This window comes from Phaenicophaeus curvirostris, chromosome 2, assembly GCF_032191515.1.
Source record: "Phaenicophaeus curvirostris isolate KB17595 chromosome 2, BPBGC_Pcur_1.0, whole genome shotgun sequence".
Taxonomy (NCBI): domain Eukaryota; kingdom Metazoa; phylum Chordata; class Aves; order Cuculiformes; family Cuculidae; genus Phaenicophaeus; species Phaenicophaeus curvirostris.
The window spans coordinates 672,355-699,224 of record NC_091393.1 but is presented as its reverse complement, the minus strand read 5'-3'; the positions used below and the strand labels follow the sequence as shown (position 1 = coordinate 699,224).

At 40.7% G+C, this 26,870-nt stretch overlaps 1 protein-coding gene across 1 annotated transcript; it reads right to left on the bottom strand.

Moving 5' to 3' along the window:
• Positions 1 to 1,270: 1,270 nt before the first annotated feature.
• On the bottom strand, positions 1,271 to 26,827 carry LOC138717588 (reticulon-4-interacting protein 1, mitochondrial-like). Its single transcript, XM_069851118.1, has 9 exons — positions 26,599 to 26,827; positions 23,596 to 23,747; positions 22,754 to 22,822; positions 22,385 to 22,509; positions 17,041 to 17,089; positions 15,424 to 15,560; positions 12,993 to 13,176; positions 11,545 to 11,637; positions 1,271 to 1,404 (listed from the first exon to the last, which is right to left on the bottom strand). The coding sequence occupies exons 1-9, from the start codon at positions 26,825 to 26,827 to the stop codon at positions 1,288 to 1,290; spliced, it is 1,155 nt and encodes a 384-aa protein (XP_069707219.1). The 3' UTR covers positions 1,271 to 1,287.
• Between the last annotated feature and the right edge of the window lie 43 nt (positions 26,828 to 26,870).

The following is a 26,870-nucleotide window of genomic DNA, read 5'->3' as shown; positions in this document are numbered from 1 at the left end:
TGAAGTTTTCTTGCTCTGAAATGTGCTGCTTTTAGTCCTTCATAGAAAACATGTTGTTATTGGTTCCAAACAGTGGTACTTTGTCGTATTGATGTGCTCTTGCTATACGTAATATAGCATTTTAGAAATAAATTTGTTAGGTAACTTTTTATTGACATTATTTTTAAAGGCAGAAAGCTGACATTTGGACAGTTAGGTTTGTTTCTGTCTTGTGCCCTTCTCTGTCCATAATTCCTCTGCAACAACTAGCTAATGAGGAGTGACTGCCTGGCATGGAATACCTGCAGGTTCTGAGGAACAGATGCTTTTCCTGAAGGTTTCCTGAAGGTTCCGTGCACCTGTACCCGGGGCCACAGTTCACATGGCTGCTGTTTCTGTTCCCTGGTGGAAGTAGCTGCATGACAGTAAATGTGCAGCTCTCAATGAGGTTACCCCTTTCCTTCGATCTACCTGCATAATTGCAAGGGGAGGTTGCTCCGTAGCCCATCTCTGGCAAAATGGTAACTATAAAACCAGCCCAGCAGCCAGGTAGCCCTCAAGCCCTTCATCCACCAGCAGTGACAGGGGGCAGGGAAGGAACAGGCTCTCCCAATTACTGACAAAATCCTACCTAGCCTACCTGTAGGAGCACTGTAGCCAGCTGAATCTGTGCCAGGAGTTAGGCAATTAGAATAATTATCAGTTACTGATTGATTTTATTCCATGCTTCTACTCAGATTAGGTATGCCATGAGAGATTTGGTCAAGTATATAAAGATGAAAATACCAGTCTTGAGACAGCAGTGTGACCACTCAATACTGGAAAAGTTTGCAGGCTCTGAGAATGAACTAGACTGCGTCATAATATGTGGTAATAAAGGTGAACAGAAGTAGGAAGGACCAAAGAAGAAAGGGCAGCACAAGCTTCCCATGGCCAGTTAGATAAAAGTGTGTCTCACCTTTTGAGTACTTGGCTGAAACACCTGGAAAATAAAAGCCTGAAAATGCTGCTAGCTGTCCCTCTTATCCCAAGAGTGAAGAGCATCATGCAGAAGTCACAACTACGTTCTTAACATTGTTTTCACGTAGAAATATCTAAGGGACATTAGTACTTCTTGTCTTTGTATTACATCATTAACAAGTAGAGTATGAAGGAACCAAAGAGGGTTTTCTAAAACAAGACTTTTTTAAAAATTATGTATCCTGCTTGAGCTTTTAAAGAAAAAACAGTTGCTATGTACAAATTCATGTTAAGGTGTAATTTACCAGTAAAGGGCTGACTGTGGGCAGAATAATGATTAGAGATACTTTATTTTCTGCTGATTACATCGATGACTGTTTTTCCACGTGCGTGTCCTCCTTCCAATTTCATAAAGGCCTTTGGAACTTCAGAAAAAGTGAAGACTTGATCAATAACTGGTTGAATCTACAGAATAAAGAAAAAGTGTCATTGTATTAGGAATAATGTATCACCTTCACAGTTCCAAACCCTAGAAGAAAGAGGGGAGGTTTCTTTATAGTATTTAGGGTAGTTATTTTTAACTTTTTTTCAGGGATCCCTCTGCATGCAGGAGAAGGCTCTTGGCTGCTCTTTGCCCAAGTTTTGAAATATCTCTGCTAGCACAGTTCAGAGCCCACACCTCCAACAATAAAATCAATATGCAAGGCTCTAGCTTCTCAATCCCTTCAAAAGCTGACACTGTGGTTCAACTTTCTCTTGCCTACAATGCTACACTGAAGAAAAAAAGAACATATTTCTCTACTGTTTTCTTGGTTAGACCCAAGAATTTTAAAAAGGTCAGAAATTTTAAACGTACTGTCTACTTATCTGCATCAGTGCCTGCCTTGTCACTCTTAAAAGACTTGGTCACATATTAAGTAAAAAAAAAAAACCTCCACATTGTTGCTGAATCATTTAGATGCACTTGAACACTCAGCCACTGTGTCTTCCAATAGGCATAAATCATTATGCCCAGCTTGCATCAACTGTTACTTTGACATTAATTTTGTAAAGTAGCCTTCTGGATTGTTATAATGTCTAATAATGAAGGTGAAACTACCCTATTCACTGTCCACATCATTAACTAAGGAGCCATAAAACTATACAAGTGTTTTCTTTAAACATCATAGCACACTGACACAAGCAGAAGAAATCCCAACTGCCTCTGAAAAATACTTGTCAGTGCTGGTCCAAGGGAAGACGCTTTTTCTGTCAAGTTCTGAGTCATCCCTCCAGTGACCAAATTAAACCTGTACACAAAGATCCTCCATACCCTGAGGACTCTCTGGGTCCTGGGGCCTCAACACCAGCCTGATGCGTGCTCCTGCATTGATGAACTGACCCTAATCCTCTTATCAGAGGAAAACATTAATGCTAGATGAGTCTGCAGTCATCTCGGTAGTGATGAAGATTTTAAGTAACAGAGCTCCAAAGGCTCCCAACAAGGTCCCTGTTACTTGTATCAGTGAAAAATATCTCCAGGCTTTTTCCTTACAGCTTCTAGCATGAGCACTATCTTGTTGAGTACTCCAGAACTCGTAACAGCCCTCTCCTGGTAGGACATGCATCTCACTAAGCAGAAAAGAAATATAACAGCAGTAAGGCAGCACACAATTTGCCAGCGTCAGAACAGGACCATCTTTCAAAAGGCTTGCTTACTGTTACCAGAAGACAAGAGGTCCATACTCTGACATGCTGTTCAGAAGGTGAACATGTAGCACAACCAAGGAAAGATTGTTATATGCACACATTTTCCATGCAGCAGCACAACGACCAATCTGGTAGTTGTCTGAGCTCACAAAGGTCCTTGTCTCACCTCTTTATTTTCATTTCTACGCAGTGCCTTACCGTGAAGTCCATTAATTGCACTAACATAACTAATATTTTTTGGATTACTGTTATTGTATAAGCAAGACATCAATAATCATACTATTACACTGCAGTATCTCCTAGTCTTGCCATAAGGATTTTCCTTTCTATTTTGTCAAGGCAAGCTTAGAAGTTGTGTGAAATTCCACATGGCAGAAAAGTAAGAATGAGTGAACACCTCCAAACAAAAAGTCTGAATTAGTATCAGAATCACTGTGAGGACAACCGTGGAAATAACTACATTCACAAAGTGCCTCAAGTTTGCAGAGCGTGAGGCTGGGTAATTTCTTCCCCTTGTTCTGCCAGGACAATCTCCACAGACAGACCTGTAGCAGAGAAGCCCAAAAGATACTGTATAACACTCTCTGCTGCTCAACTGGAAAAGAAATGTGGGACCTAAATGACTGAGTTCAAGAGAAAAACCATGTTTGGCCAACACCCAGCACAGAATGGGAATGCCGTCTTGGGCATCAGCAAATTCAGGGACACAGACCCAGGGCAGCAAAAAACAATGAATGAGACAATGGCTTTGGGTAAACCGAGCGTCTGAGTAAACTGCAGGTGCTGTGACCATCAGCAGGAGGAACGTGCTGCTGATCATTGGTGACTGTTCTGAGGATGACCAACTTGCTTTCATAGCAGAAGCCTGGGGAAAAAACAGTTCAGTAACCGTGTTTAGCCATGCACAAGTGCAGCACTCGTACAAGCACTTGTTGTTAATGGAGGTTGCATACAAAGCGGTGCTTCACTTACTTAAGAGAAAAAAATACAGAAACTGAGCCTGCCAGAGCATGGACATAGGTGACCCTAGCAAGGCAAGAGACTGGGAAGAGGAGAAAGGTATTCAGGGAGTAATGCAGTGCACCAGTAAAGGGGATGTGAAGTACAAAGGATTCCAGGGAAAGAGGGAAATTAATTGCAGACACATGCAGCAACAAACGAGAAAAACAAATGAGGCGCTTCTGTGTTCTGTTACCTGCAGTCATTTACTGTAGGCTGCAGCTTATAACACTGCCAGAACAAGGTATGTTAAGTCCTCAGCCTATTAGGTAAAGTCCAAAGCATCGTATTTGAAAAGTGGTGACACGGGGATTCAGAGGAGCCCTGAAATCAGCCTCACAGTTCAAAACTGTGCGTATTGCAGCCACTACGCACTCAAAGCCCATGTGGTACATTGATGTAACCTCTAGCTCCATTTAAATGCTGGCTTTAGGCAGTGCTACAGAGACACATGAATACTAAATTGATGATCCTGGCAATCTAGAGCATTAAACATTTTATCTGGCTGGCTGGTCAGCCCCATTGTCTAAATAACCCTGAAAGGGCTGACCCTGTTGCAGCACAGTGATTCACTCAGCCTTTACCATAATCCACTGACTAAGATAAAATTTCTTCCTGTGAACAGACAAACAAGTAGGGGAGAGTCTGCTGTTTGTTGAATGTGTGATGATAAATGGAGATTAACTGGATAATAAAAACACTGCCTATTTACAGCCACACATCAGTTCCTTGCCAGAGGACACCTATTTGTTCAGGGAAAGGGATTAAACTAAAGTCTGGGAGAGAAAGGCTTAACACACCCGCATTGAAACATTTATGTGAAAACAGATTGGGCCTGAAAGGTATTTTCTTCCTCTTCATTCTCTCCAATGCACGACATACTATAGAAATGAATCTCAGGTCTCTTGAAATGAACTCATGTGTTTGGAAAAATAGAAAGAGTAACTGCTGATGCTGATTGTGGCTATCCTACATAAAGCACAGAACTGGTATCCCCCAGGCAGTCTGCCTCTGAGCGCAGCAGGCAGTGAACAGGCACTGGCAGGTGCTGGCTGGTCAGTGGGAATGCACTCCTGCTAATGCCAAATTCAGGCCCTCCCTTGGAGGTCCCCACTTTTGCAGTAGCAAGGACACAGTCTGAATCTATCAGGAGAAAACATGCAAGAAAATATGAAGGGAATGAAGATGGCTTTGACCCTTATATTAGTAACAAGTCACTCCAGTGAACGCGGAGCTGCTTCCTGCCGCTGGAGGGAGAGCTAGAGCCTTGAAATTCTCAGGAAGCGATGAACCTAGCCTCAGACGCCCTCAAAGCAAGCCTAGCTCAAAGCACTAACCAAGTCCTCTCACTCCAAGGGCAATGACAGTGCATTGGCTGTCCTCCAGGTCAGAAAGAACGGCCGTGTCCAAACTGCAGGGCAGCCTTGCTTTGCAGAGTGCCTCCCTCCCAGCCGCTGACTCCCAGTGCACACACCCTACTCACGCCTTGATAAGTAGCCAGGGGTCTGAGTACACGCTTTGGAAAAGGTACTTGCACATGCACAGAGAGCAGTGCTGTGCTCCACCAGACCTCAAAATCCTCTTGCAGGCTTGCTGTAACGGAAAAGACTTGCTTGCCATCCTGACTAGCTGAGTCAGAAGATAAAGGCTGTCTTCATCCAGAAATTACCATGATGGCCAAATGTGGTATATAAGCACAAACGCAGAGCTTGATGCTCTCCTTTGGCCGTCAGTGAGTCTCCTTTCAATATCAACAAGAGACCTGAACAGAAACCATTACAAAGAACAGTCCCCTTCCTGTACCTGAACATTTACTTATCCGTTTGGTATTTTACTGTCATCTCATGGAAAAAGTGCTGGTTTGGGACACTGCCATTTCTTCCCTTTGACTATCTCCTTCTCTGCTCCAGTTCCACTCAAGGTGGTCTTAATTCCACCCCTTTTTTCTTCATCTTTCCTCTCCCTTAAAATGTATGCTCTTTCATATTGCTTGCCATTGTTAGGTTCTAGGTTAGGTTCTAACTAAAGACAACAATTAAAGTTCTTGTCTTCTGGAACAGAAGGCTAAGTAGCTTTGCAGCTATACAGTACTATGCTTTTGAGGCACGAGGGCTCCAGACCTGAACGCAGTACTCCAGTGGGATCTCAGCACAGTGGAGTAGAGGGGCAGAATCATCTCCCTTGACTTGCTGGCCATGCTTCTATTGATGCAGTGCAGGATACGCTTGGCCTTCTGGGCCTCAAGGGTGCATTGCTGGCTCACATCCAGCTTTTCATCCACCTGTGCCCCCAAGTCTTTGTCAGGGCTGCTCTCAATCCCTTTATCCCCCAGTCTGTATTGATATCAGGGGTTGCCCTGACCCAGGTGCAGAACCCTGTACTCGGCCTTGCTGAACCTCATGAGGTTCACATGGCCCCACTTCTTGAGCTTGTCCAGATCCCTCTGGATGGCATCCCATTCCTCAGGTGTGTCCATTACACCACTCAGCTTGGGGCTGTCTGCAAAATTGGTCAATCCTGTTGTCTATGTCTTTAATGAAGATATTGAACAGTACTGGTCCCAATATGGACCCCTGAGGGACACCATTTGTGGTGTCAATGTGGACATTGAACCATTGAACACCACCCTCTGGATGCAACCATTCAACCAAGTCCTTATCTACTGAACAGTCCATCGATCAAATCCATATCTCGCCAACAAACTTTAGTACATGTATATATACACACCCACATATATGTATGAGAATACATATATTCATATATGAAAGCACATTATATATTTTTTATATATATTAGAAGAATAGTCCTGCATGACCTGCATCTCCCCATATCTCAACAAATTAAAACACGCAAGAACTGTCTTGTTGAGCCCACATTTCACTGTTGTGCTGGATGCAATTCCTTCCTACACTAGGGACTAGAGCTCAGAATGCTGCGACCAACCTACAGAATATGCAGTTACATCAGGCTGAGGCAACACATTTGATTAAATACTTGGTATATGATGAAATTTTTCCAGACTTCATTGTGGTTTATGTGAATTTACATATTCAAACCCTATCCCTCCACAGCATGTAAAATTTACATTGGTCTTCTTCACAGACATTTTATGATGTAATCACACAGCACTTTCATTAAGAGCATACGCAAGCTACCATGTCCTGGAGAGGAGCAGATGTGTTTTAATAAAAATCATAGTGGTTGTTTTGGTGGCCATGACAACTTCCAGATAGAGGTTCCTTTTGGAAGGGAAAGGACTGAACAGAGCTTTTGGCAACCTCTGCTTTATAAAAACCTCTGGACTCTAGCCAACCAACCTGGCAAGCAAAAGCACTGCAACAAGAAAACACAATATTCGGGGGGAAAGGAGGCAGAAGAAAGGGGCGGGGGGGAAAGGGGGCAGAGGGAAGGGGCAAGCTTTGAAATTTCACATGAAGAAAGATGATTGGCGAAATCGGCATGAGTGACTAGCGAGTGGGGAAAAAGGACTGATCTCTAGTCAATTTAGACATTTAAGTACAGAACTGGTACCCTAGTGTCCTTTTTCCTGATAGGGAGAGTAAAGCAGGCACCACCCACGGGTGAGTCCTCTCAGGTACCTTAAGATACCTTAGCACAGCCATAAAGATGAAGACCAGAATTACCACAGAGAAGGGCACATCTCGAGACACCAGATCTGGAGAAGGTTCAAGGACTTAATATGTTACATTAGCTGTTTGATATTCAGACAGATGAGAAATCTGCAATAATTGTGCAACAAGAGTCAAGGAAAAAGTTACTTGCAGAAACTGTAACAAAATAAATTAGAAGCAAATCAATACACACAGGTTAGGATAAAAAGTCAAGAACCTGTAATAACCTGTTTGTAGGAGGAGTGGAAGCCATCTTAAATCATAGCCATCCAAACAACTCAAAACCCAAGTAATGTCAAACTGGATGACCACATTCATTTGCGTTTACTTCCTGAATAGCAAAGGTGAGCAATAGGTAACAACAGAATTCCACATTTTAACAGGGTATCCCAGAGCAAATCACCCTAGGTAGATAAAGGGCATGAGACCTCACAGGTAGATAAAGGGCACAAGACCTCATTAGTAGATAGAGAAATTATAGTAGCAAAAAGGTTATGTGATTTGTACAGCACCGCACAGGAAGAGAGCAGCAGGGCCAAAGAACAGGCAGCACCCTGTCCTCCAAACCAGAACAGCAGGTGCCAAGTCCAAAGCATCAGTGTCTTCAGCAAAATGTATAATCAACACTACAGAAAAATTACATTAATATAGGTATGCAATTGGGGTTTTTTTGTTTTGTTTTTTTTTAAATGTGTGCCTGTGCTGTAACATTTACCTAAAACCCAAACAACACAATGATCTTTTCATTTAGGGATCAAAGGTACTTGTCCTTTACTCTTACTTCTGCAAAACCAACTTTCACCCATCAGCCCATCGGAAGGGAAGAGAATTAGCCCACCATCAATTCTGCACTCACACACATCTGCACTGCATTTAAATGGCATTGAATTAAAACATTAACCCACATCATATTATGACCCAGCAGGAGCATACAACTTAGTGCTCTTCCTTACTTCACTCCAGAGTCTTTTGAGCTTGCCTGACCCCGTGAGGCTTCCTAAAAGGCAAAGCACTCAATTATTTAAGTTAAGAGACTTTCTACAAACTTATCTAGTTAAAAAAGCTTGATATATTTTCACCAAGGAATAAATGACACATCCTTAGAATGGAGTAAAAAGTTAAGCAAGCAGCAAAACCCAAGACTGTCAATGTTAAATTCACAACACTGACCACAAATATGTAAAACTAAACCCTAACCAGCCTTTCAGTGACAGTGCCGGCAGCAGAGACCACTCATGATGCTTCAGCAAACAGTGTGCCAGCAGATCTGTGTCCTCAACTAAAGGCTGTGTTGATTTCAGCTGTCTTTAGATGAGAGCCTTAAAATTCACCAGGAATATTCTGCCATGGGAAGAGATTCTCAGTTTTTGACATGTGTTTCATCAACTCATTTGGTGGAGGCCAGGTTAAGGCAGTCCTTACTGGCTTGTAATTAACCGGCAGAGTTTAAGCTACAACAGGGATTTCCCAGCAGTTTAGAAAATAGCCAGTATCTCTAAAATTCGATGAGGAAATACTTTATTTTCTCCATGACTGCTAGTGTTGCAGCAGCCTCCCAGTCCCTCAGTCTCACAACAGTCTCTCTGCAAAATGTTCAGCTACAAGGCAGAGAAAACAGCTTGTAAACCATACATGGTTTTACAATCCCCAGAACTGAGCTGATGAGCAGGTAAATTACAAAAGGAAAGTTATTCTCCTTCCTTGCACTATCAGCTCATCAAATCCTCTCCTCTTCCTCCCCAATAAAAGGGCTGTTAAAAGAACACCTCATAGCTGACATACTGCAAATCTCTTCCTTGCTGCAAAGATCGTCCATGTGAAAACCAAGTATCTTTAAAAAAAATGCCCTCTTTACTTACTCTTCATCCAATGAAGGACTGAGAATCCTTTTGCTTTTGTGAAGGAAGATGAACTCATCAGAACTAAAAATAGGTGTTGGTGCAAAAGGACTACAAGAAAATACACTGGCAAATTAATCTGTAACTGCTTCAAGGGTATGCTCTGCGAAGCTTCACTTACTGCAACATCCCCTCTTTAAACCATCACCTCTTTTTCAATTTCCCTCATTTAACCCCCCTCATCATTTATGTTTTCCTGAAAAAAAAGACTCTCATTTTCAAGGGCTCTCCAATTGCTCTCCTATTCACACTTCATACAATCTCAAAATTAAGATGTCTTTAACAGGAAAGTTGATTCACTGTAATTTCAAAATAACTAAATCTGCATTACTCAAAACTATTCACCCAAACTTGAGAAGCTGAACTACGGGAGCTCACTTTGCTGGCTTCACCAAGTCTCCTTGTTACACTTTTGCTCTGTGGTGGATTGGTGTTTTTTTTTAAATTCTCATTTATTCTCTCATACTCAAACATAATCATTTCTTTTCACTTAGTTATAGCAAATTATGGATCAATTTCTCCAGTAATTCTCTCCTGCCTTTTTTCCAAACACCTATACTTCTGAATGGATGATCTGTTCACTTAAGAAGAGAACTCTCAAGTCTAGATAGTAAAGGTCATAGTCTTATTAACATCTATCTAAATGGAACACATCTAGGTCCTATAAAATGCTGATGATAGTTTACAACTTTTTTACAAAATAGAGTAAAATGCTGCTAGAATAATGATTATGGAAACAGTCTGACATTATGACCTGTTTTTGCACAGAGAATAAGCGATCATGCAAACGTCTTTGTCCTCATGATTGTCTTACAACACAAAGTACATCAGGACGTTCATATATGTATGACGTACCTTTTAAATGACATTACAATTCACCTGTCCACATTATTCGGCAGAGAATGCCGATTAAGCCCTATCTCTATTGCATAAACAAGTGTTTCCCAAGAGGCTTTCATAGGCATATTCTGAATTTGTTTTGCATACAAGGTAGGAGCAGAACACAAAACAAGCTGTGACTGGCTAAGAATCAGGACAAACTGTAAAAACAAAGACAAGGGCATTTCTGTTTCTTCAACAATTATAATTTAGTAGCGTGATTGGATGCAATCACAGGACAAGGAGCATCTTCTAGGATTTCTTTCTTGACCATGGGAAAATGCCTACAGCACTGGACATAGAGTGGTGAAATCGTGTAGCCAGGAACACACTTCACTACAGCTTGTTTGCTTCTACAGCCTCTGTTTATGAGTAAGTAACTTTTTTAGGAGAAACAGACTTCCCACTGGCTCTGTCAGCAGCACTGTCACGACAGAGGAATAGAAGTGGCTGAATTCAGGAAGATGTTTATTCTGATTAGCAGCACTGAGGTGGTAAAATAGAAGCAAGCAAGTAAATAGAAGCCTCAAGCATGACACCAATTCATCTGCTCTTCTCCAAACTCTGGGACACAATGCATAGCGAAAAAGGAGATCAACACTCAGACTCTGAGAGATCAAAAATTTTGCTTAACATGCACAACTTTGGAGCACAAGATGGCCTGACAGTTCTTTTAGTGAAACTGCAGTCATGACAAACTCTGCTTCTTCTTCTGCTTAGGTACCATATACCAAGATTAGCAGCAATTGTCCATATTCTCTACTCTGGGAATTTTGGCAACATGAAATTATTTGAAAGAGGACACTGCCAGTACCTACAACACCCCACAGTCCAATACACAGGCAACCAACTGCTGCCCCTCTCTTAAGATTTTGTAACAAGCTCATAAATACGAAAAGAACAGAAAAGCTGTCACTTCGTGCCTTTCCCTCCAGTCCACTAAGAGATTCCCCGAAAGCTTATGAACTCTCACAATATTCCAAGTCACTGTGCTGAATTAGCACAAATATTATAGTCTGAAGCACTGAAATAATGAAATACGAGTCTGTGACCTGCAATAACCTGAATATTCTAGTTCTGTGCACATTATGGGCAGGACTCCAGATCATCCAGACAAGGCAATTTTGCATATGCAGATACAGAGTCATGTTCATTCTGATCAAATGAACCAAATGAGGCCTCTTAGAACATATCATTTTCAACACCACAATTCGTGCAAAGTGATTCCCATTGGCAAAAATAAACAATCACTGGACTTTCTTTCCTCATAACTCAGTAAGCTTTGTGTTTTTAAAATCAGACAGGGTGGAGAGCGAGAAGACATAAAGAGTATTAAGATTTACAAACTATGCAAAAGGCAGAAGTTAAAAACTGGAGCGAGTAAATCCTTAACTAGTTTTTCTCACTGTGACTCTTAGTATTTTATTCCCTAATTTGAACTACACCATTTTTGAGTTAAAGCAGCACCTCTCTCAGTACAAATACCCAAATAACCATTACTGACATACCTTTCCAGAATCAACTAGTTCTGCTATTTCATCCAAATTTGGGCCACTTGGCATAAAAAATGCCCACCGATAATGGACTCCTTTGCAGAGATGCTGCAATAAAGAAAACAAATATATTAAAAAATCATGAGAGGAAACTGAAATGGGAACTGAAATCAATGACAAAAGCACTAGAGAAGTAACTTAAGAAAAATACATGGAAATTATATGCTACTGTCTGAAAAAAATGCCAACTAAACATGTGGATTAAATGTACAGACAGAGATGTTGTATTACCACAATAGGATCAGGGTGAATTTTGTGTCCAATTGCACAAGTCAGGTAGCTGAGAAAAACAACCACCTTGTCTTTGAAGCTAGAAACAGCATAATTTATTAAGTAAGAGAGAAATGGTACTGTATGTTTATAAATATTCACAATGGGGTGAAATAAACCCAGCAATAATTTAGAATCCTCTACCTCAGTGTCAGTGATTAAATTTTCCACGACCACATCTGTCAAAGTCATCACTTCTCAATGACAGATGGCAGCTTACAAGAAAAGTATTTTGGGAAGATTTCACAAGTACAAGACAAGAGTACCTCTTCCGAGTAAGTCATTACAGGAATAAAAGCAATCATCTGCCAAAGAGGTGATTTTTAATCAATGGCATATAACACTCATCATGGAACCATGCACACTGAGAAATAATATCACATTATTTCTTCTCAGCCTTTTCACTTTGTTTTTGAGCCTTCCTTTGAAAGTATTGGTGCAGGACTTAGAATCTCATTCAACCATGCCATCACAGGAATACCATAGCAACTGCTTGAAAAGCATTTGTTTGGAGAGCAAGTACACATGTTGAGTGAAGAAAGAGGACAGTTCTAAAAACCCTCACTGATCTGGCCCCTGGCAGAACACGTTAAGATCTACTTATGAAAACTAGAAAGATCAGTATCACCATCCAGATACATGAACATGAAAGAGATGAAAAGACTTTCTAGCCACCCTCAACCACTTTTATTACCCTCTGGTGCTCGAATAGGATAAAGGGAATCAATCATGGAACAATGTTTTGAGAGAAAGCCTGTCCAGCCTAAAGCAAGAGGCAAAATTACCCTCACTTCAATGAGGCATGGATTTGCTCTGTTTACTATGAAACACTAGCTGTCAGCAGGACTCACCAGGGAGGCCATATGGAAACAGCCACAATGAAAAGCACAATAAGGAATCGAAACTTCAAAGCACTCCACACTACCACATACACCAATCAGCACCATCCCAACGTGGTTTTTTTTCAGTGTAAGAAAGAAGGAAAGAATAAAAACACATCTGAAGTGCACTAATGATAAATAAGGAAAATACGACAGATGTCTCTGGATGAGCCATGTGACTAGACTCTAGGCCACAAAGGAAGCCACTAGAGTACTACGTAATATTAAAGTATATAGGATTTGGCCAAATACCTTTACAGTTTTGGAACCAATAGTGACTCCCGTTCGTAACATGCCATCAGCCACTCCAAGTTTGTCCATGTTGATGAGGAAAGGTGTCACTAAGGTAACATATGTTGCTCCTGACCATTTCTTCAGGAGGTTTAGAGCCCACTTCTCAGTGGAGCCACCAACATTATCTAGGATGAAATCAAATCTGCAGACATGTAAAGAACAGGTTTAAAATCATGATATGGGAAAAGTAATTCCATCATAATTAAGCTAATTCCTATAATAAACTGACTATAGTGTACATTTTTATGTGGCACTGCAATGTAATAAAATAATTTGCATTCAAGATAGTCGCGCAAAAGTGCCAAGACTTCAGCTAAATCCCAGCTTTACTGTACAATGGGAGTTAAATTTATTGGGTATTGGCCATTCACTGCACAGCAGACACAAACTATTTAGATAACTTAAAACAGACTTCAACTCCAAAAAGCAGATTCTTAAATGCACAACGACATCCTCTACTTGCTTAAAGTCTTCTAGAGCTCTATCTCTTCAGCTTTACCACTGAGACTACTGGAATAGTCTTGAGGTCTGGTCTTAGCACTGAACAATGTTGTACGTGCATGTACAAACTCATCAGGACTCCCTGACTAGGAACATCTCCTGTACATGCTGTACTCGCATGAAAGTCACTTCCAGTGGCCAAAGTTACACAAACAAATTGCCACTACGAACCCTTATGTCTCAACATCTTTTCCATGACCCAATTCTCACCTTCACTTCTAAGTCTTTTTTGACCACCTTATTTGTTTGGGTGCTGTTTTACTTCTACTGACAGCTCTTTTTCTTGCATCACCTATTCAACACAGAACTTAACAATGCAAAGAGTCTAAAACCTTCCTCCCATGGAATGAGTGGATGCAGCCCCTGTCAACAAGCCACAGGTTCAGCGTTCTTCCTCATTATCCCAGCACGTGAGCCTGTAACGGCTGATCAGGGCAGTAGGGAGTTATGCACGTATTCTGTTAGATGCACAGCTCATTCTCATTTTCATCTGTAAACTTCCAGCAATCTCCACATTGCAGTAGGTCTGTATATGCACATACATCTAATCTAAATAACCTACAAATAAGAAGGGAAATACTTTACGCAAATTAAATGGAAAATTTCTTATCTCTGGAAAGACAGCTTTCCTGCCTCTCTTCCAAGAATGTGAGTTCATCTTGAAGCTCAGTCAATCTAACAGTTAGCTGCCAATAAAATAAATTAAAATCATAAAAACTAATGCTCCAGGAAAAACTATGGGACCCAAAAAGTCAGTACAACTGAAAAGGGAAGGGAAGTAGCAACAGCCCTCTCTGTATATACCTGGCCAATCAGCTTAACTATATCATAAAATTGCGCACTAGGACAGTTCTGTTGATACCTCCTAAAAAGGGTCACTTGCTAGAACTGCTGTATAGCATTTAAGATGTTGATTTGCACATAGGCAAATTTCACAGAATCACAGAATCACAGAATAACCAGGTTGGAAGAGACCCACCGGATCACCGAGTCCAACCGTTCCTACCAAATTTAGAACTTTGCAACTACTAAGTTACTTGCTGCACATGCTTCCCACACAGACAATGCCAGCAGCCTCACAATCAACCTCAGGCCTGCTGATAATCACCACAGTTAAAGGGCGTATGCCTTACTAGCACAGTTATCAGTAAGATTCTTTCACAGACTGAACAGCTTCCATTTTCCCTCCCAGGAAGTTTACTCAATCTAGCTATTTTTATTTGAGCAGCGTAAATACCATATTCAAATACGAGTCACAGCAGACCAAGTTTAACAGATGGAAAGATTACAAAAGCAAGAAAAACTTCAGTTCTAGAGAAAGCCCCCAAGCTAGTTTAAACATAACTGCTGTGACAAGATAAGCATGATTGCTTATCAGAGGCAGTCCTACCCAATGTTACAGAAGAGAAATTTACTTCCAGTTGAGTTGCACAGTGGCTAAAGACCTTCAGGCAAGTCACTTAACTGCTTTGTGACATAGTTCTTCTCCCTAGAAGATCAACTTTATTATTTCCTAACCTCACGCAGGATTTCTGAGACTTATTTTAATTTATTCATGTTATGTACATGCCTCAAGAACCTTGGATGGAAGCTGACAAAAATGTTCAGCTCAGAGTCACTGAAGAGGAGCACGTAAAAGTAAGCTTGCCTCCACAAGCCAAATTAACTGCCTCAGTCTTACAATGAAACCTCTGCTTGCGATACTCATTTGACAAATTGCATTCAAGAAGAGTTGGGATGAATTTGCTTTACAAAGTAACACCTTAGAAATATGGAAAAGAAAACCAGAAAAAGAGGGAGTTCTGATAGACTGGAGTCAAGTAATCAAAATGCAGAAGGTCTGCCTGCCAACTCCTTCAACTCAGTATTAAGCAACACAAACACGTACAAGGGTAATGCTTTAAGCTGCTCTTCCAGATTTCCAGATTTGTAATCAATCACATCATCTGCTCCAAGCTTTTTCATCAGTGCGCTGGCATCATGAGAACAAACTGCTGTCACGTGAGCACCCCAGGCCTTCACTAGCTAAAAACAAGTATAAAAATAAAGAAGTCCACAGAATAAAATTTAGTGAAACATTCAGAACAACTTAAAAAGCCAAAGTCTTGTTGTATTTATACAATAAATGAGCACCTTTAGCAGCGAGTGGAGAGACTGTTTTCCAACACAGGCTAATTTGTTCACACATCCCACAGACAAAAAATGATTAGAACTTATCAGTACTTAAGGAGATTTTGGAGGGGAAATGCAGAGGAAAGAGGGTGGGTTTTTTAATGCCATTTAGAAATATCAGGTCTCAGGACAAATAAGGCTTCAAATAAAATACTCGTGCATATTAAGGCTATCTGGATCTGCAGCTAAATATGTATCTAGAGATATTGTCCAAGTTACCAACCTACAAAACTGTCACCAAATCAATCATTAAATATATTAAATATTTAAAATTAAAATATTGTATATTCCTACCTGCTCATGAAGTATTTAATATATCTATCTCACTGTAAATATCAAATACTAACAAGAAAAAGAAGGAAGTTACCTCTGATTTACCACAGGGAGGATGTCAGGTTTTCTTCTACTCCAAAAGCTACAGCAAAGTAAAGGATTTTTGCTACTTCTTTATCTCTTTTGTAATCTCATTTTTCAGTCACAGTGGTATTTTTAAAATGTGTTCCAGGATTAATTACTCAGGATTAATCAGAAAGCTGGTCAGCCTTTTGTACTGATCTAACGTAGCCACCTGCTTCATCACGGATCAAGCCACTAGCACACCACTAAAAATGCTCCTGTAAGCCTCTTTAAAATCCCTATATTTCTGGTCTAGTAATACGGAACACAGTGATGCCATCACCCAACTTCTGTATTTTTTTCATATACTCAAGAGACAGATGTTTCAGTACAAGATGACACCAATTACAATCAAAATCGTCAAGTTAAATGAGAGCACTGAAAGAGGATGTTCCACAATTAATGGATCAATAAAAGAACATGTTGACTCTCCAAAGTTTACAGCTACTGGAATGAAGATGGATAAAAGGGCAACAGGGCACAGACAGCAAGGTGAAGTTAATCTAAGCCACTGTGCTTTACGTACACTACGCATAAAAGCCTTGTGCCTCTCACATCATTTGACCACCTACAACAGTTACGGTAGATGATACATTCTCCATCAGTTTTTCTAATCATGCACCGAGTTCTTTTCGTATTTATGGAGCAAAGCTGACTGATAATGAAAACAGGCTACATATTTCAAGTTATACCAATTAGAGATTTCTTGCACTCAAACTGTGAAATGTAATATTTCACTACCTCTTTTCTTTGGAAGATCCTTTTTCTTACTTTAAACTAATCCAACGTAAAAATTGGAGAGCAATAAATCTGAAAATATTTTACTTTTGTGACAGACAGTGACGTGCCACTATTTCTTCTCTCAGTTCCCTTCCATTACATTTCTTTCATATTGAATGGTTTGAAGATGTATCCTGGGTGTGCTGGTTTATATTACCTGTACAGCAAATGTACCAACTCCTCCTGAAGCTCCTAATATTAATACTCTGTAAGAGAAAATTAATATTAGTAAATAGTTCTTTAAGTAAGCTCTACAGTAACTATGTATTCTAATGCCTCTTATACATCTCTGACAGCTAACTATTTTAAGCAAAATTTGTATCTGTCATTCAATGTTACCTAGTGGTTAACTTTTCAGACAGCCAGTAACATGACTTAACATTGCTGACCATGTTTCCTGTGCCAAAAGCATCACCTCAGCGCAGCCAAAAAGACTGGTGGAGGCGCACTGGAACAGGTTGCCCAGAGAACTTGCAGATGCGCTACCCGTGGAGGTGTTCAAGGCCAGATTGGATGAGGCTTTGAGCAACCCGATATAGTGGAAGTTGTCCCTGCCTGTGGTGGGGGGGGTTGGAATCAGATGATCTTTAGGGTCCCTTACAACTCAAACCATTATATGATTCTATACATGCTTTCCACTAAAACCAGGCAGTGGAACAGTCAGGCAGTAACATATGTCAGGCAAAAGCTCTGTTCCTCTCCTTGCTTTCCCAAACTCAATTGCTTAGCTTGGGACAAAATCATTCAAGAGCCTTTCTGTCTTCCAGACTCCACTGTCATATCTCCTAAAGAAAAAAAATCTGAGTCACCAACATTTTACACAAATAGGTGTTACCCAAGAAAAAAACTGGTTTAGTATCACGTTATTTAGGGAGACTAGGAATATATGGAACATAAATTTCCCATATTGCATAATATTCATCTAGAAGACAAAAATACAATGAAACAGCCTCACCATAAACAAGTTTAAGTTCTAGTAAATTAAGATATATTCCTTTTTCTTTAGAAAAAAGGCAGTAGAATTTTTCTAGTTCAGTACATTTCACAAAGACCCCGTAAATGCCAGGTTGCAGAAGCTGACATAGAAGCAAGAAAATGAAAGACTATATTACCAAATTGTTAGCAAGTGAGAGTTCATTTTAACTGAAAAGACTACCCTAAATTTCATTAAAATGAACACAAGTTTAGTGGTACAAGAACCTTACTGCTAGCAGCCTAATCACTGTCCAAAAATGTCAGCCAGGTAGTTTATTAAATAACTAAACTTCAGTTGCTGAACCTACAAACTGTGCTTGGACTTTGAACCCATTTGCTAATTCCAAGACAAAAGGAAGATCCAAGATAAGTCTTGGCACAGACTGTGGAACATCATGTTTCTCAGAACTTCTATTTGCCAGAAAAATTTTAGAAGCTGGTGATGTTCCCACTTTAAATCTCACTTTACTGGATGCTGAAGGAAACTGTTTTTTACAGTCCAAAATTGTACTTTACAATCTGGAATCTCAGTTTACAAGAATTCTTTGAAGTAACCTAAGAGACTTGGTTGTGGAAGCATTTTAAACACTTCCTCTTTTGTAACTGATCAGATATGGTTCCCCCCTATTTCACCAATCCAAGCTGCAAGAAACCACAATGCCTGCAGCTTTTAAAACTGCCAGAAAGTATTTATACCCAGAACCATGCTTCTAAAACCAGATGTCTGAAGCAACATTCAAATTCAGATTTTATTGTACATGAAAAGGCTCAGGAATACTACACTTGATACTGGGCTAAGACAATCTTTATCCTTAAAATGGGCAGTCACAAATCCTTTCAAAATAACGATGTCAAACTGCCCTTCCAATTTTACTCTTTGATTAAAGGGCATTTCTTCCACTACAGATTTTTGGAGAAAGCTGTTGTTTTAAAAAATTTGCTCAGCAGCTAGGTAACAATTTCACTTTCGGGGAGCTGCTTGGCTAGAACTTTTTTTTTATTCTCCCTTCCCTTGAGTAAAAGCCCTTGAAATTCTAAAGAGAGAAATACTTTCCAAGTCTGGTTTATTCCTATGTTGTGTGAGCTCTTTTCTCCCAAACCTTCAAATTATTACATTTCTCTCCATACACTGTGATTTTAAGACTGCTCTTCACTTCAGAGACAAACTATGTCTGCACATTTGCCACAGCTCAACAGATCAGTGCTTTTGCAGCACTGACAGCAAGACATTGTTTGGCACAAGGAAGCAGGTGTGGGCGTTTAAAGGTGGAGGACCTATTAGGACAGTACTGAAGGACCACAGAAGGTAAAAAGTGCCCAATCAGGCAAGATTTTGTTTGCATTTCCTTGGGAAAACACAGCCAGGAGAAAGCAAATTGGAGAAAATACCTGTTTCACTGCAAAGGTGAGCCTAGAAGTACACTAACATATAAGCATGTGCACAACAAGAGAACAAATCAACAAATTATTTGACCTAACATAGGTCCAAGAGAACCTGTTCTCTCAAAAGAACAAAACATTCATACTCCATGGCTTTGCTCCTTTCTGACAAAGGCATATAATTCAATCCAGCACTCACCAAGCCCCATATGAGGCTCTAGTGGTTCAAATTATGAGACAGTCAGCAGATCTCTCCAGATAAGCATACCATGGGATTTGAGAGTCCAGCCCTTCTCTCTGGGCCCTGCTCTGAACTTCAGCACAGCCACAATCTAGCATAAGAGAGCCAGGACCTGCTTCAGCTCTGTGTCATTCCCAGAAAGACAGAGGGGGTGAGGAGTACTTGTACAGATTAAGCATTTTCTCCAAATTATAAACAACTAACCATTTTCAGTGACTCACCTACATGCCAAAAAAACCCAAACCCAAAAAACCCTAATTTATATATACATAAATTCCATTTGATTATGCCAGTAACATTGCCAAGAGATTTATTCCTGTATGAAGAAGCACCTACCCTACAAAAAAGTTTTACAACTTACGCTCACCTTGTACTTCAACAGATAAAATGATAAAATGCACAGAATTTGAGAAAAATATTTTCTTGGTGTATTGTATCATTCAAATTTTTGTTGTAACAATACAAACCAACAGTGTATGCTTAACAGCTTATAGTAACAGAATCCCATGTCTCTCCGCAGCATACTTACATGCATAAAATACTAACTCTGTATTTATATAAAAAACTTTTACTTAATATTAACATAAATGTTTTCAAGAACTTCTCAAAATGTCAGGTTTGGTTTTACCATGGTTTTTTTGTGAATACAGTAAGAAAGATATTTAACAGCTCTTACTGAACAAGCAGATCCCCTTTCTATTGAAAGAGGACACTTGCACATATGAGAAACTCTCCAGGTATCATCTACAGAGAACTTCAAAACAACAAGAGTCACTCTGAATATTTTGGGTAACAAGAAGATTCACTTTTAGCTTGTGCAAGAATATTGACATAAATTACAGTGGTATATGACAAAAGTTATGGAGAAATGACTGGAGTTACAGTGATGCCAGAAACATCATAATGTGAGCACACTTCAGGTAACTTGTAAGAACAAAATTTGTGAAAGTGTGTGGAGATGCAGCAGATCCTCTAGTCAGATCAACATATAGTCAGATGTTGGACTGTTAGCGAGTATTTCTGGTTAACCCACCCCTCCACCTTAAAAAGGCAAAGAAAACAATACACACCAACAGAAAAATAATGCTGTTTCTAAGATGTCTTAACACTGCAAGTATCAGTGAAGTAGCTTTTGTCAAGGAATACAGCTGCTCTCAAAATAAGACACACTCGTGTGTACACACACCCTTCTACATAGCTATTTACATACACCTACAGGAGACAAAAAGACCAACATAAAATCACATATGCAGGTAAGTTCTTACCAAACATTAAATTATTTCAAGATATTAAGAAACATTATGTAAATTCTTGTCTTTTGAAATCACTCGTCTTTTGAAATTATTGCCTCAAGAAAGTCATGTAACTTTCACGGAATATACTTTTGCACAGCCCCTCTAATATATTTTCTGTATTTTTCCACAAGAAATTTTTCAGAGGGGGGAAAAAAAAAAAGATCTACCGTCAGTTGTCACTCTCAGCTGTTTTTAAGATTCAAAACTTCTAGATGGCAAACATCATCATTTTATAAGTACATTAAAATGTCTTTGCTGACACAGTAATTAAATATTTATTTGGAACATAAAAGTAAATGTTAAGTGTAAAGATACAGTATAAATGCAGTCTGAATTTCACTTTTAACAATCTAAACATTTACCTGAAGACTGGAAAGATACTTTAAACAAGTCCAGCCTACCAGCATATCTTTGGGTTTGTTCTATTTACACTATGAAAGTTAAGACAATAAAAAAGTGTAAACAATGAAAAATAAAAAGGAAGGCAACATATCTGGAATTTTATCAGTAGCTGGAAGTTAATTTCAATTACACCCCTCTGAAATTGCTTTAAATTTTGCAGTTACATTTTCTCAGATTATCTTTAGAACAAAAAATTACCTGGTATTTTCATGATGAAATTTACCGTGACATATGAACAACCACTCACATCTTCTAAAGATGTGGGTTAATGTCAATAAATCCAGTGTCCTTTGCAGTGTGTTGCGTTAACAACTGTAACACCCAAAATAAGATGAGGTCAGGCATTTAGACTCCTACTCCCTAGTAATTACTTTATGACCTAAATTTTTAGTGCAGCACAGTTATTTTAATGATTATTTTTCAATTACAGTATTTTTACTTTTGCTCTTTCCACTCCGAACATTGTGCTATCTATTTACACAAACATCCAAAAGCCAAAATAACTGCAAATTCCAGTTATCAGGAGAAAAATGCTTTCTGCTCTAATCCATTTTTCTTCTTCCATTCTCTATCTGCCATTGTGAGATTAACAGGCTGATAAACAAAGCCAATTCTTCTATTTTATATGGCTGCTCATCTTGCACGTTTTATTCTTCTCTTCTGCATTCCTGACCTCATCAAAGTTCTGGCCCATAAGTCAAATGAGAGACAGTCACCTGCTCATTTTTTTCTAAAAAACTAGGAAACCCGTCTGCTCCAAATGGCCCGTGCGTGAAGGAACTGAGTGAACCACACCTCTGCGGTTGGTTGAGAGGGCTTTCTGCAAGTTGGCCAAAGTAATTCAGAGAGGACATTACATTTGCATAACTGTCCCAGCAGGCAGCAAAGTCCCTATAAATTCCCAGAGATACCACTCTGAAATTCCCTACATAGCCCTATACATCAGATATACATTGGACTACCTCTAAGTAGTCACTACATAGAGGAAGCAAGCAGCAGGTGACTGGGTACACTTCAGTTAAGGTCCTCATCTGAGTCTCCCTCTAAAGGCCTCTCTCTCAGCCTTGTGTAGATTGAACATTTTTGGGCTAGCTGGTCTTTGTGAATGTCAGGATGCAACAGTCTTCATCACTGTTGGGAACTCTTAGAAGCAGCTAATCAGTATCAAAATGAAACACTAAGTTTCAGCACAAGAATTACTTAATTACCTTTTCCCACTACAATTGCTTTGGTTCAGTCCTCCAACCTGGTGAACTGCAGACCAGGCTGTGAGACCCACATATGGCAAGGAGGCAGCTTCTGTGTGACTGAGACTCTTTGGCTTAAAAGACACCTGAAATAAAATCAATCGCATCCAAGTCACACAGCAGAACCTATGTGATAGCAAAATACTTAAACAAGTTTTACTGAACTGCAGATTGTGTACTACAGATTTTCAACAATTTTTCATAACTAGCTAGAGCCTAAATCAACCCAAGCACCAAGCGAGTCAGTTGCTTAGATACCAAAGAAAAAAAAATGTCAGTCTTTAGAATTGCAGGAGGGTTTGTCTGTTAGCCACATTTTTGAAGGTTTACCTCGTTTCCACTAGCTACCACAAACTCTGACAGAGTGCCTTGCTTCCATGGAGGAATTGCTGCCCACACCTAAAACCAAACAGAAAACTATTATCCAGTTTTGTTACTTTGCACATGATTGTACCTACACAGAGAAGTTTTCTTCATTAAAGAAATCTTTTTTCCAATTTGCAGTATGTGTTCACTAAAGCTTGTCAGAAATGAGTTTAGCTTATTCTTTAGACAGAAAAACATCACAAGACTAAATGAAGGACTGCAGAGCTATGAAAATAAATTGTACCATATTACGTATAATACATAATTTTTTTAAAAAACCCAAACTACTTTCATACCAGGAAAGCCTATACTAGAGGAGGGGTTGGGTAGAATCAGAATTTGCTATACTCAAACTGGTGAAATACGAAAGCAGCTGATGACGGTGAACAATTCCACTATTTATATGGGGACTCACCAAGTGGTTCTTGTGCTATACCAGAGTTCCTATCCTAAGTAAGTTACTAAAGGAAAAAAATAAATCATAATCCCTTCCTGTTAGAATTCTATCTTCAGTCAAATATGATACAGTATCTTGAGTGTGCACTTAGAAACAAATAAACTCCTTTCTTGCTACCACCGAAATGGACCAAAACATAAAAAACAGAAGGTAAATCAACTTGAAGAGGCAAGTCTGGGAAAGACAATATTTTGAAAGATAAAAAGGTAGGGAAGAAAGCACTCTAGGAATTTATTGCCAGACAGTCCTCATTCAGAGTGCAGCAACCCAATTTTCTTAAGAGGAAACAAAAGCTGAACATCTCGTAGTAAACTATGTATTTTAGAAACAAAGGAAACTGTGGTACCACCTCATCTCCAGGTTTGAAATAAGACACACTGAGTCCACATTCCATAACAACACCAGAGACATCTCGACCAAGTGTCAGTGGAAATTCAGTCTCCTTGCTTTTGAGTTTCAGGGGATCCCGCTTCATATTTAATGCGGTTGCACCATAACCACCTGCAAAACATGAAATTAAACAAGACATAGTGTACTGATTTTTCATTTATTAATGGAACAATTCAATTTAGAAAGCACTGTCTGTACGTAACGTGCCCCATTACTGTTTCAATGTCAGCATGCAAAAAAACCCAAACCAATCCACAATATTTTATACTTCTACAGATTTTACAAATAAAAAGTAAATCACAGTTCTGGCTTATTTGATCATTAAATTTCTCTCCATTATAAAAATACTTTGTATGGGATAACACCGTCAGAAAGTCTAAGTCTGCTAGAAACACTGTACTTTCCAACAGCATCATGTAGCTAGGAATACAAAAGAACTCTAAGTTTTCCATTAGCCTTTTCAAATTACATACTGTAAACAAAGCAACATGAAAATAACTGTAAATACTATTAAGGCACATATCAGGTGAGTAACTTGAACTTCTATTCAGTATGCAATAGCTAAATGCTGCAAGTTACTCATCTAGTAATAGTGTTCAGTCTAAAAAAAGTCAGCATTCGTCCAGGTATACCCTTTCAAGTGTTTGCAGAAGTCTGCCTAGGTGCCCTATTATGCTAGAAAGTGGTTTTATACTGAAAAGAAATGGACGCAAACCCAGGCACCTTGAAATCAGGGTGCAAATTTAGTTTCTTCAAAGTACTTTTATATGACTCAAAATAGCAGCAGCCCCACAGTTCCAGCAGGTCATTCAACTAGAATCCCTAGATAGCAGATGTCCCATAATCAAACTTACAACTTTATATGAAGATTTTTTTAAAAATTAATTAATTAGAGGCCCCAAACAGAAATTACAGCTCTGTCAGTAGGCTTCCTCCAGGTATCTCTGCATGCACTACTGAATCTGATTTGATATGCAAGGTCTTCTCAACATGAAATATAAGGTCTTCTGCTACCACAACTTCCTTCTTGTGTTTCAGACCTTGAAACCTGTGGAAAGAATCCAGCTCAATGTGTCAAATACAAAGAGTTAGTCAGTCAAAAGATGTAGATTTCTGGCACCAGATGCTCAGATGCTAATTCAGGAAGCAATGGCATGACAAGGGACAACGTGGTTCAGATCAGCTCACACATGCCAACATTGAGGTCACTGACCTTCAGCCCCATTATCCTCAAAGAGATGGGAAAATCCAGTACCTCTCAGGGGCAGAGCTGCTCCTTGGACTAGTCTCTGGACCAAGAGAATGCCACCAACTCGGTGGTGGGGGCAGGGGAGATGGCCAGGAAACAACCCCCACCACAGTCATGCTACTAACAAATCATAAAATCATATAATGTCCTGAGTTGGAAGGGACCTACAAGGATCACAAAACCCAAATCCTGTCGTAGGTCAACCCCAACACTCACACCATGTGTCTGAGGGTATTGTGCAAATCAGTCTAGGCACCACAACTACCTCCCTGGGAAGCCTGTTACAGCGCTCCATCATCCTCTGGATGAAGAGCCTTTTTCCTAATATCCAACCTAAACCTCCCATGGCACATCTTCCAACCATTCTCTTGGATACTATCACTGGTTGCCAGAGAGGAGAGCTAAGTGGCTGCTACTCCTCCTCCCCTTGTAAGGAAGCAGTAAACTGTGATGAGGTCTCCCTTCAGCCTCCTCTTCTTCAGGCTGAACAGGCCAAGACAGCTGGCTTGAGAACCACAGGCCTGGGGGGCGACAGCAATAAGTGACTTGGATTAGAAGTGCGCCCTCTCAATAAAGACACTCCTGTCTTCAGAAAGACAACGGCTTTTTGTATTGCTTTTCCTTAAGAACTTAGAATCACAGAATGATTTGGGTTGGAAGGGACCTTAAAGATCATCCAGTTCCAATCCCCCTGCAACAAGCAGAGACACCTTCTACCAGAGCAGGCTGCTTAAGGCCCCATCCAACCTGGCCTTGAACACCTCCAGTGATGGGGCATATATGACTTCTCTGGGCAACCTGTTCCAGTGCCTCACTGCCCTCACAGAAAAAGATTTCTTCCGAATGTCTAATCTGAATCTCCTCTCTTGAAAAAACAAGTTGTAAAGAGGTGGTTTCCCACAGTGCCCAGATTGACCTGAGTTCAGAGGGGGCCCTCTCACAGAATCACTAGGTTGGAAAAGACTTTTGAGATCATCAAGCCAAATGGTAGCTGTCCACTACTAAACCATATCCCTGAGCACCTCATCTACCTGTCTTTCAAATACCTCCAGGGATGGTGACTCAACCACCTCCCTGAGCAACCTATTCTGGTGCCAGATAACCCTTTCAGTGAAGAATTTTGTTCCTGATGTCTAATCTAAATCAACCCTGCTGCAACTCGAGGCGCTTTCCTCTCGTCCTGTTGCCTGTAACTTGGGAGAAGAAACCAACACCCACCTCGCTACAACCTCCTTTCAGGTAGCCGTAGACAGTGGTAAGTTCTCCCCTCAGCCTCCTCTTCTCTACGCTAAACAACCCCAGGTCCTCATCAGACTTGTTCTCCAGCCCCTTCACCAGCTTCGCTGCCCTTCTCTGGCCACGCTCCAGCACCTCAACGTCCTTCTTGTAGCGAGGAGCCCCAAACCGAACACCGAATTCGAGGCGCAGCCTCCCCAGCGCCGAGTAGAGGGGCAGAATCGTTTCATAAGAATCACTAGGTTGGAAAGGACCCACTGGATCATCGAGTCCAACCATTCCCATCAGCAGCTTCCCTGCTCCTTGCTGGCCACGCCGTTTCTGACACGGACCGGGGCGCCTCCTCGGCCTGCCGGGCACAGCGCGGGCCCGCGTTCAGCCACCACCGGCGGGCCCTTCTCCGCCGGGCAGCTCCCCAGCCGCAGCCCCCGGGGCCGGGGCCGGTGTCGGTGCCGCCCGGGCGGGCGCGGCACTTACTTCTCATGCTGAGGTCGATGGGGTTCAGGCTGGCGGCATGAACTTTAATGACGACCTCGTTGGGGAAGCGTATGGCGGGGAGCCCCATGTCGCGGGTGAAGCGCAGCGCCTCGTTGCAGCCGTACCGGTCGATAACCCAGGCGGGCATGGCGGAGGGCGCGCGCGCCGACACCCGCAGCGCGCGGCACGGGGCCCTCCCGCCCGCGCGCAGCGCCCGCCGCCACAGCATGACCACCCACCGGGCCCCCCACCCGAACCCCTCCGCCGACCCG

Bases quoted from the DNA above. Each gene is read 5' to 3' on its own strand.
- LOC138717588 (XM_069851118.1), bottom strand. From the start codon at position 26,827: ATGCTGTGGCGGCGGGCGCTGCGCGCGGGCGGGAGGGCCCCGTGCCGC. The intron at 22,823-23,595 runs GTGGTACCACAG...GTTTGGTTTTAG, and splicing joins ATTTCAAACCTGGAGATGAG to GTGTGGGCAGCAATTCCTCC. The intron at 1,405-11,544 runs GTATGTCAGTAA...TTTATTCTGTAG, and splicing joins AACTAGTTGATTCTGGAAAG to ATTCAACCAGTTATTGATCA.